The following is a 10,469-nucleotide window of genomic DNA, read 5'->3' on the forward strand; positions in this document are numbered from 1 at the left end:
ACTCGCATACCAACACCTGAGAGCTGCACCTATTGGACGGTACTAGCTGTCAATCACAGGCCCCACTCAAAGTGCTTGATTGTCTAGTTGACTCTAAATGCATCATAACTTACTAAATGAACATCAAACAACAAACTTGAGATTGAGACATAAACTCCTCAGGAAAATGTTTACTGACGTTATAAAGTGAGAAGTACAGTCGTTTTCTCACAGACTTCTATAGAAACTTTCATGACCCTGCGTCCATTTTCCGTCTATAGGTGAAAACAATGAGCTGCTTGTGCAGATGAATGAACGGAAACTCAGACGCTAAGAATCATCCATCATCTTCGCTTTTAATGAACCCAACCGGTTCACTGAGAAATATACTTGGGGCTGTGTGTGTGTGTGTGTGTGTGTGTGTGTGTGTGTGTGTGTGTGTGTGTGTCTGGCAGATTAACAATGCATGAAGAGTAAAATAATGAAACAGCTCTCCACAGATTTCATATAGAGACATGTCTTCACTTTTAATCGTTGTCGTATATGCAGGCGCTTTTTTTTCTTTTTTTCTTCTTACAAATCCACATCTTTTTGTACAAACACTCACACACACTCTCACACACAAGCACATAAAACCACACAACACACACTTTTAGCTGCACAGAAACCCTAGCTGTCCTGCTGAATCAGGCCTTTGGCTTTCTGCAGGTTGTGGTCGACGGCTCCGTCTAAGAACTGAACCCAGTTCAGCTCTGATTCGCCGCACACATGACTGGACCTGGAGGGACAGAGAGGAGGTGAAAGAGTGTGGTGGGGGGTGCATCTATGACTTCAGACTTGGTTCCAAAGCCGTTGGGAAGACAATGAGGAACAAACTGTCCAGGAAGTTTTCAGTTTGATCACACGCACTGATAAGGTGAATCACCCACTCGTTGCTCAAACCTCCCAAGAAAAACGTGTTCTCACCCTTATTAGTCAAGAACCAACACCCCTGTGCCATTTTTTTATGTTATAGGTCAGAGTTTATAAACTGAACGTTTCACAAACTCCCTGAAGAAAATCGTATGTTTTTAGACGAGAGTGAATAAGATTTATAGATGTTTGGATGCCGGTGAATCTTACCTGATGATCTCCAGGACTTTCTTTAACAGTGCTGCCAATTTAGTCACCTGTAGAGAAAAACACTTTCATTTGTATGTTCATTTTACTGTTGACTTGTTTTGAATATATTTATACATTTAGATAATTGGAAGTATGACATATGCGAGAGCCAAAGACGAAAGCAGCTGAGAAACAACTATATAAAGTGGTGAGGACATTAAACTACTTAGAAGAAACACGCAACAAGGAAGGAGCAGCTACTCTTTCACTTACTCACTTCATCTTACTTCACTTAACCTGTTCAGATTTAAAGGTTGATTGCAAAATGACTCATTCAACGTTTTTGCTACTTTTATTCACAGTTAAATGACCGTCGTCCTGTTTATACTGCCGGTGATTATGGCAATGACTCAATGACAGATTAATTATTGAGGAACTCCTATAAATTACTTTATACTTATAAAGTAACAAACTTGAAATGTTTAAAAGGAACAAGACAAAACATGCATTGAACAACCTCACCCGGCGCCAACGTAATAACAGCTCACAAACCTGAAACAAATCTGCCGCTTTTAATGTAACAATCCCACAAACGTAGTAAATTCCCCTCAAACGTAACAGCAGCTGCCTACTAAACGAGTAATAAGTAATTTCCTGCTAATGTAATAGTTATAAATAGATAGATTTACGTTCCACAAAACAATTCTGTGAACCGACAAAGGAATGATAAAGCTGCGTGTGCGTGTTTAAAGAAGTGGAGAGAGAATGACGGAGAAAATACTTTATAGATATGCATAGATAATGAGCTGACTCGAACCCATTGGCAGGTGTATAAGTAAATAAACAAACAATGACCACAAAGATCTTTTTCTCATTTTTCATATTACAGTTATGGGAAGTTATAGCAATTTTGAAAGCTGAAGTTTTTCACCTTCCCACAAACGTAACAAATCCATGCAAATGAAATACGTGTAGGAGTTGGCACCGGGGTTTATACAGTGTGTGCGCAGGGTGCAGTGTTTGCTTTAGTGTGTCTCACATTGCTCTCTACCCCACTGTAGTCCATGGGCGGGTACAGACACAGAGCCAGATCATCAACACTGAGGAGAAAAGACAGATGTTTGTTTTCATGGCTGTTGTTTCATTTTGAAAATCAGACATTTCATTTCGAACCAGTTTGAAAACTTCTGAACGGCTGCGGAGACGCTATCGGTCTTTAAATGCAGCCTCTGAAGGATGCAGCCGCTGAATTGAGACTCGGCTAAATACTCAATGCTTCTCTATTCCAGAGTTTCAGGTGAAAGGTGTGTAGACATAAAAACATTCATCAAACTGTGTGTGCGTGTGCGAGGGTGGGTGTTTGTCTACCCAGGGCTTAGTTCCTTGGTAATGTCAGCCAGGTCGTCGAGCTGGGAGAGATTCTGAGAAGTGGTGACGTCACCGTTGGCTTTGACAGCTGACATCAGTTTCCTCAGACACGCCGCCGACACCTTTATCAGGCCCTGGCACGGACCAATCACACACCGGTCCTTGTCCGACCAGTATGTGTCCTGGTTGCCTCGAGGCTCGTCCCCTTCCTGGTCGTCGTCCAGGATATCGTTGAACGGATCCTGGGCCTCAGATACGGCCTGTGGAGAGAAGGGGGCGAGTTTTCAGTGGGTTCTTCTTCATCCATCAATAATTTTGTTTCCTTTCAGAGTGACTTGAAGCTCCCTACATTTCTTACAATAAATAAAAGATCTGTTTTGCAACGTTGCTTTATTGTAGAGCTGTGTCTCTCTCTGCATCTGTGACCAGTAAAAACATTCATAAAGTTTTTACTTTCCCCAGCAGGCCAGCAGAAGTTGGCATCACATTGGTAGATACCACTTTCTTGTAATTCAGTGATATACATCTAGGCTCCTTATATCTACACTCTGTAAACAGAACGCTGTGTGGTGTCTTTCTGTGGCCAAGTCAAACTCGATATTCTCAAATATCAAGGAAACACTTCAGAACTTAATTAACATTAATGTAAAAAGTATTGAAGAAATCCCAACTGTTTTTTAAGTACTACTACTACTTCTACTTCTACTTCTGGCTGAGCCATAGATGAGGAAAATACCTGAAGACTTAACATCCTGTGATTTGTGTTTGTGGTGAGAAACTCAGAGCAGCAGTGCAGGAAGTGTGACACTGTTTTTGTTTCAGAGGAATTCGTGCTGTCGACACGTGCATCATCCTGATTTTATCACGACAAGTCAAACACGGATCTAAACAGTAGATGAGGGAACTAAAATATGATTTGATAGAACTACATAGCAGAGAAAGTTGTGAATCAAGGACTGTCGTTCTTTTTGGCCCAGTTTTATATAAAAGGCCCCGAGATGAATACAAACCAGAGCCCATATTAGAGAATTTTGATTGATTATTTGTAATGTTTGGGGGTTTTAATTTTTCAAGTAATATTTTTTTTGTTTTCCCCAGAAATCTAAATTAATATAAACAGAATCCACTGGTTTTAATGAAGGTAAATAAATAAAGTTACAAGATTTTTCGAGACAAACACAAATGCATCGTTTGACTTTCAGAACATCATCACCCCCTGCAGGTTGAGGTCAGAACTGCAGCTGTTTCCTGCAGCTTCAAATCAGAGCAAATATGAAACCGATAACATTCAAACTTCTACAGCTACGTATGCCCATATTAGAGAATTCTATGTATGTGTGTATGTGTGTACCTGTTCAATTTCCTCTATGGCATCTTTGACAACTCCGATCTGAGCAGACAGAACCACGAGCACAGCTGCTTTATTATCTGTAGAGCAAACATGTTGTTAGTACAAAGCTCTCTGCACGTGTCCACTGATCACTGATCGGTCTGTTGCACCAGCTCCTCAATACCTACAGTATCATTTACATTGCCATGACTTCAGTGCTGCGTGTAGAGACTTGGCAACTTGAATGTATTTGTGCAGCTCTTTGCACACAAAGGTCGTTGCTTGTGCTTTACAGAAAAAAAAGCATAAAAACTACAGAAAACATTTTTAAAAAACACAAATTTAGTCAACACCATGTTAGAAAAGGTTAAAACTCTAGTCTACAGAGCCTGAGATGAGGTTTTCAAACTAATGTCACTTTAAAAACATTTGATCTAAAGTGGAAATAAGTATGTGACGATAAAAGCAACAAACTTTTACCTTTGAGAACCAAGAAGCTAAAATTTGGATTTAAACTTGATAACATTTGAAAACCACACATTGTCAATTTTCTGTCCAACAGTGACTTTTTCCTTAATTTCTGTCAAATGTATGATGTTAAAGTGAGTTTTTCACATCAAACGTGGACAAGGTTTGAAATGACGAGATAAACTAATGTAAAACCTGTGAGACAAATATTCAGGTGCAAGTCTGCTCTGAATCCTACATACTGACGTTTTGGTTTTCTTTAAATCGAGATCTCTCTCTCTTGTTCGAACACATTGAATTCCTGGAATGAGGCCAGCCTTCCTATTTAAATTCCTCCACTTGTCCGACAGCAAAACTCCAATTGTAAACCCGCGTGAAGTAGAACTGCAGCTCGTCAGCAGCACCGGGACTTTTAGTTTAATTTACAAGTGTTCTATGTAAAATAAAAGACTTTCTCTCATAATGACTGATAGTTCTGATCAGATTGAATCTAGTCAAACTGTTAAGACTGTGGCCCCCTGTTGTTAAAGTCCTCTCACTTCTTTATAAAGCCTCACATGGAGAATCACCTTCTTACATCTGCTTTTCACTTCTTGTTCCTGCTACGACCAAACTTCTTCACTTGTTCTTATGCTTGATGCGTCGTAGATTAGTAGATTGGATTTAAAATAGATCCAATTTGATGAAGTTTTCGTAGGTAATTCTACATGACCCACCATCACAAAACAGACTCACATTTATGGGGAATTTATTGTAAAAATAAATATGTGTCATACATATTTACAGAACATATTTTTAGGTTAAAGACCTAAATGGTTGATTTGGCCTCTAGAATAATTATTTGCGCCCATTTATTCTAAAGCTTTTAAATGACTTGAAATGTATTATTCAGACTCAGGGTCCAGATAAAATACAACACAATTACATTGACTGAAATACATACCGACACAGGGATTGGTAGAATAAACCTGTTATTTTATTCTATCATGATTAGTTTATTATTATTTAGTATTGATATTAAAATTTTGATTGATTATTTCTAATGTTTGGGATGTTTAAATTTTCAAGTAATATTTTTTTTAAGTGGTTTTTAAGTACTACTACTACTACTACTTCTACTTCTGGCTGAGCCATAGATGAGGAAAATACCTGAAGACTTAACATCCTGTGATTTGTGTTTGTGGTGAGAAACTCAGAGCAGCAGTGCAGGAAGTGTGACACTGTTTTTGTTTCAGAGGAATTCGTGCTGTCAACACGTGCATCATCCTGATTTTATCACGACAAGTCAAACACGGATCTAAACAGTAGATGAGGGAACTAAAATATAATTTGATAGAACTACATAGCAGAGAAAGTTGTGAATCAAGGACTGTCGTTCTTTTTGGCCCAGTTTTATATTAAAGGCCCCGAGATGAATACAAACCAGAGCCCATATTAGAGAATTTTGATTGATTATTTGTAATGTTTGGGGGTTTTAATTTTTCAAGTAATATTTTTTTTGTTTTCCCCAGAAATCTAAATTAATATAAACAGAATCCACTGGTTTTAATGAAGGTAAATAAATAAAGTTACAAGATTTTTCGAGACAAACACAAATGCATCGTTTGACTTTCAGAACATCATCACCCCCTGCAGGTTGAGGTCAGAATTGCAGCTGTTTCCTGCAGCTTCAAATCAGAGCAAATATGAAACCGATAACATTCAAACTTCTACAGCTACGTACGCTGTGGTGAGTCAGTTAGTGTTGGACGCCATTTTATTAAACCTGATCTGAACCTGAATACGTCTTTTTTATCCTGTCAAGTGAACTGACCTTTTGGTAACTGGGCAAACTGTTCGCAGGCTGACCACACGGTTCCTGTTGTGGTCAACTGTTCCTGGGACAGACTGAAGCAAAGCAGAGGAGCAGAGGTCAGGAAGACGAGAGGAGGAAGATGGATGAACAGAAAACAGGAAGCAGGGAAGGAAGAGTGTTTGTATGATAGCAGCATTTTTAACATCGATACAAGGCGTACGATTTATTTATCACATGCTAACTTTAAAGCTAATGGGAAAAAAATCTTGTTAGTTGCACATCTTTGTTAAAGACATTACAATAAAGAACAAAGACAAATAAAGTAAAACTACTGAGTGACGTTTCAGGCATCAGAACAGAATGATTGTGGGTTTGTGTCTTTATCGTATTGTAATTCAACGTGACTACGGTTGGGAACATGAGCAACAACGTATCGTGACATCTGAAGTTCTCACTAATTGGGACGGTGTGGGTGTACGCTACCTCTGCAGTGGTGAACTCAGTATGACCTCCACCAGCTGGGAGACACCATCCAGAACATCCACTGTGGCGTCTCGGACCTGACGCCGCAAACTGACGCCTGAGTCACGGAGAAGGAGACACGACAGAGTGATGGAGTCTTCGTGGTGTTTTATTATAATCTTGGTTCAAATTGTTTTGCAAATGTAGCTCTGAAATAAGTGCCTGTATCATGTTTGGCATTTGCAAAATAAGATAAGTCCTTGGGCCTATCACAAGAAGAATCAAACTTAAATGAACTTATTCTCATTAAAAAACTGAATTTAAATAGGAAACCAGTGCTGATATACAGCCTCAACGTTACCTTGGCTCTTTGGTAACCAGTAATACACCATGGACAGGGTGAGGATGCTCTTCATGGTGGACTCCGCCAACTTCTCCGTATCCTAACGTTTAGAAATGGGATTTAAACAGTGGAATTAGTTTCTAATGGTATTTATTTCTCACACTCAAACAAAACCAAACATTAACAACGTTCTGTCAACATCCGTATGAACTGTGGTGATTCAGTTTCAAAGCGGCTTGATCCAAGTCCCATCACTGACAGACTTACAATAAAAAAGTTTTTGTGTGTCCTTGAGCAAACCTCCTGTGGGAAACCTCGCTGCGAGTCCCTGAGCACATTTTAAAGCACTGGAAATAGTTTCATGATGGAGGACGAGATCACGTCCGTGGTCTAATTGGGACTGAGGAGCAAATGAGGGAACTGGTTTGAGCCCAGTTTGTACGTAACATAAAATCGCTGAATTCTGTGTGCCTCTAAAGCTGCTTTAGCGAGCGAGTGGTGATAAAACATGTGTTCATTACGACTTCCAGCGATAATCTGACCTGTTGCGATGGCAGCGGCGGTTTGGAAAAGGCCAGGCTGAGTTTGGTGGCTTCCTGGGACACGGCCATCACGGCCTGGTCTGAGGACAGAGGAGACATTTCTATTGACTCGAGATTGGAGGTTTCATTTCATTTCGGTGATTCTGTGTGGAACGAACTGAGAAGAAAGAAACAGGATCGGTTCCCCCGACAAACCAAACTCAACTCAGAGTGTGCCAGAAGTTGGAGAGGTTGAACGCTCCGTCTGACTCATTGGATTCTCCGTCTGCGGGGGAAAGTGAGCGTCTGGTTAGAAACTTCTTCTGGTCTTCAGAGGAGGAGCAGACTCCAAACCGCATTTACTTTATGACTCATTCTGTTAAACGCCTGCGATTCAGGATAAATGAGAGCAAGTGAAAGTGAAAGTTCAAATTGTACTTGTAGATAATGGGTGAACTTTCATTTTCCCTTCACAACACATTTGTGCAAAGCTGCTTTTAATTCTAGATTCTGATACTTTTATATATGTCATGGTGGTTATGATGATTCATTGCACTTTTGTCAGTGTGTTTTATTCATTTTATCCACATTCTTATTGTTTTTATTCTCTATTTCTTCTCTTGTTTTACGTGCAGCTATTTGTAACTTTGTTTTGAAAAGTGCTGTAGAAATAAAGTTATAAAGTTTTAAAAATGAATGTGAAAACAGTTCCTCCGAGAACTTAACGTCATTTTTATCAACTGATTCTATCTCAGAACGCAGAACTGCCGCATCAGCTACTTTTAGCTTGTAATGTTTATAACTGAGACTTTAGCAGAAAACTTTACACCAGTTAAGTTGATCCGATTAAAACCAGTTAATATAAATAACCAACTCTGTCAAATTAAAGATCCACAGCGAACAAAACCCGCGACACGTCCCATCACAACAAACACCAATGCTAACGCTAGCTTGTCTTGAGCTAGCCCGCCTTTAGCCGCGTTAGCTTCCGCCGCAGTTACCTCGGACTCGGTCCCTGACGCAGTGCGCAGAGTTCAGCAGGTTGCGTAAAGGAACGGAAATGTTCCCGTCGCTGTTTTCTGCGCTCATGGCTCCAACTGTTCCCACACGGAGGAGAACACGCGTGTTGTGGAACCACAGATGAGACCGGAAGTGGGGGCCGGGGGACGACGTTAAAGGCGGCACAAGCGGCGGAAAAGCAACGAGGGGACACGTTCGGGCGCGTCAGGGACATCCTGTCGTTGAAGTGGATCCAATAATGATGATTTTAATTTAATAATAAAATAATTTAATCACATGTAATAATAAAAAACTTTATGTATAGAGCACCTTTAAAAATAAAAAAATAAATAAAAACATTTTAAACTGAATAAATAAATTAAAAACCAGAGTTTACAAAGTGCAAATACAAGAGAAATAACAATGGACAGGAAGCGATGTGACAACAAAGCCAGACAACAACGCTGAGGTGGTTAGAAACAAAATCAATTAGATTAATCAATGTAAGACAATATCACGTAAAAACTTGATCACATAAAAGCAGTAAAAGGACAATAACAATAAATAAAACAATAAAAACACAGCATCACATGAAAGCAAGTCCATAAGAAGTCTCTGAGTCTATCTCCTCAGGGAGGTCGTTCTAACGCTGAGCTGCAAGGCCCCTGATGGCAAACGCACTTTTAATTTTTCCGCCTCATCTTTGGAACAGCCAGGAACCACCTGAGGATCTGAGGCCTCCAACATAAGGGGTCAACACTTCTGACCCTGACTCAGCAGCTTGGCTTTCAGGGTCACCAGGTCTCAGTGGATGTTATATCTGTGTGTCATGAGGGAGCCGCTGTGGCGTTGGATGATCTGGCCGACGGGAACAATATAATAGAAAAGAATTGGGCCTGAAATCAAACCTTGTGGCACACCACGGATATTGTAATTTTTACAGGATGTGTAATTATCTCTGGTGACTAAGTGAGTTCCTTCTAAAAGGTTGGAATGTAAATACATCTCAAAGTCATCATATCTGCAAGTTGAAAATATGTGTGCAGTTGCACCAATGGCCACTAGGGGGCAGCGTGAGCCTGTCTCTGAAACATGTTGGACTTCTCAGTAGGGGTTGATGACACAGTATCAGCTGCAGTGATGGACTTTAGTGTGGAGGCCCATTCCTGCCACCTTGTAAAAAGATCGGTTTAACCGTGCAGCTTGGTGCGAGGCTCCTCTGCACAAATCTTCCATCAGTCGTCAGTTTTAATCCACAGATATCAGGCCCCGTCCTAAACCACCCCCACTAATCTGCACAAGGTCGGGTCCTTGAAGAAGGCCCAGTCGATTCTGGCTGATTCCCGTCACCCCCTCGGTCACTGAGTTCACGCCACAGATACATTTTCCCAGGATGCAGGAAAACCAGACATAATAACTGATTCGTCTCTTCAATCATCGGCCTTTTGAAAACCCTGACATGAGTATTACTTACAGTCTCATTGTATTACTTTCTCATTCTCATTCATTTATTCTACTCAGTAAGCTGAACCGTACCGAATGTTAAAATGTGTCCAGTCTTAATAAAACAGTTCATGTTCACATTCACGCCTGCATAGACAATCTAATTTACTAGAAAATGTCTCATTATATACTTCAACCAGTGGTGGGATGTTACAAAGCACATTTACCTTATTGCAGTACTCCAGTATCAGTATTTTCATGTATCTGTACTTAAGTAGATTTATTTTCAGGTATTTTACACTTTTACTTCCCTACATATATATGGCGACATCTGTACTTTTAAAACACAATGCATTTTTACAATGCATTGTGTTACATGCTCACAATGTACTTTTAAAAGTAACACAAAAAGGCCACACAGGCCACATGTACTTTTACTTTCAATACTTGAGGTACTTTTAAAAGTATTTCAAATATTTACTTTTAGTCAAGTGGAAAAATGTATGTGGTACTTTAACTTTTACTCAAGAACATGTTTGTCTAATCATTTGTAGTTTTCTTATGCAAAATGTGAAATGATCCTGGGAGAAAATATTACTGTTCATGCTGTGATTTGCTTGATGAGGCTGAACTTGTTTACTGTATTTTGTGTTTTGTTGT

The 10,469-nt window shown here is 39.8% G+C and overlaps 1 protein-coding gene across 1 annotated transcript; it reads right to left on the minus strand.

Moving 5' to 3' along the window:
• Window positions 1-480: 480 nt before the first annotated feature.
• ccndbp1 (cyclin D-type binding-protein 1) lies at window positions 481-8,549 on the minus strand. The gene is made up of 11 exons (XM_034584657.1): window positions 8,369-8,549; window positions 7,594-7,653; window positions 7,389-7,468; window positions 6,865-6,946; window positions 6,525-6,621; window positions 6,060-6,133; window positions 3,800-3,876; window positions 2,449-2,708; window positions 2,120-2,180; window positions 1,102-1,148; window positions 481-757 (listed from the first exon to the last, which is right to left on the minus strand). The coding sequence occupies exons 1-11, from the start codon at window positions 8,454-8,456 to the stop codon at window positions 649-651; spliced, it is 1,035 nt and encodes a 344-aa protein (XP_034440548.1). The 5' UTR covers window positions 8,457-8,549; the 3' UTR covers window positions 481-648.
• Window positions 8,550-10,469: the final 1,920 nt, after the last annotated feature.

This window comes from Hippoglossus hippoglossus, chromosome 5 (assembly GCF_009819705.1).
Source record: "Hippoglossus hippoglossus isolate fHipHip1 chromosome 5, fHipHip1.pri, whole genome shotgun sequence".
NCBI classification, from domain to species: Eukaryota; Metazoa; Chordata; class Actinopteri; order Pleuronectiformes; family Pleuronectidae; genus Hippoglossus; species Hippoglossus hippoglossus.

Excerpts from the sequence above, each read along its gene's own strand:
- ccndbp1 (XM_034584657.1), bottom strand. The coding sequence starts at position 8,456 with ATGAGCGCAGAAAACAGCGACGGGAACATTTCCGTTCCTTTACGCAAC. Across the intron at positions 6,134-6,524 it reads CTGAGTTCACCACTGCAGAG|TCTGTCCCAGGAACAGTTGA; the intron begins GTAGCGTACACC and ends GCTTTGCTTCAG. Across the intron at positions 2,181-2,448 it reads ACCAAGGAACTAAGCCCTGG|TGTTGATGATCTGGCTCTGT; the intron begins GTAGACAAACAC and ends TTTTCTCCTCAG.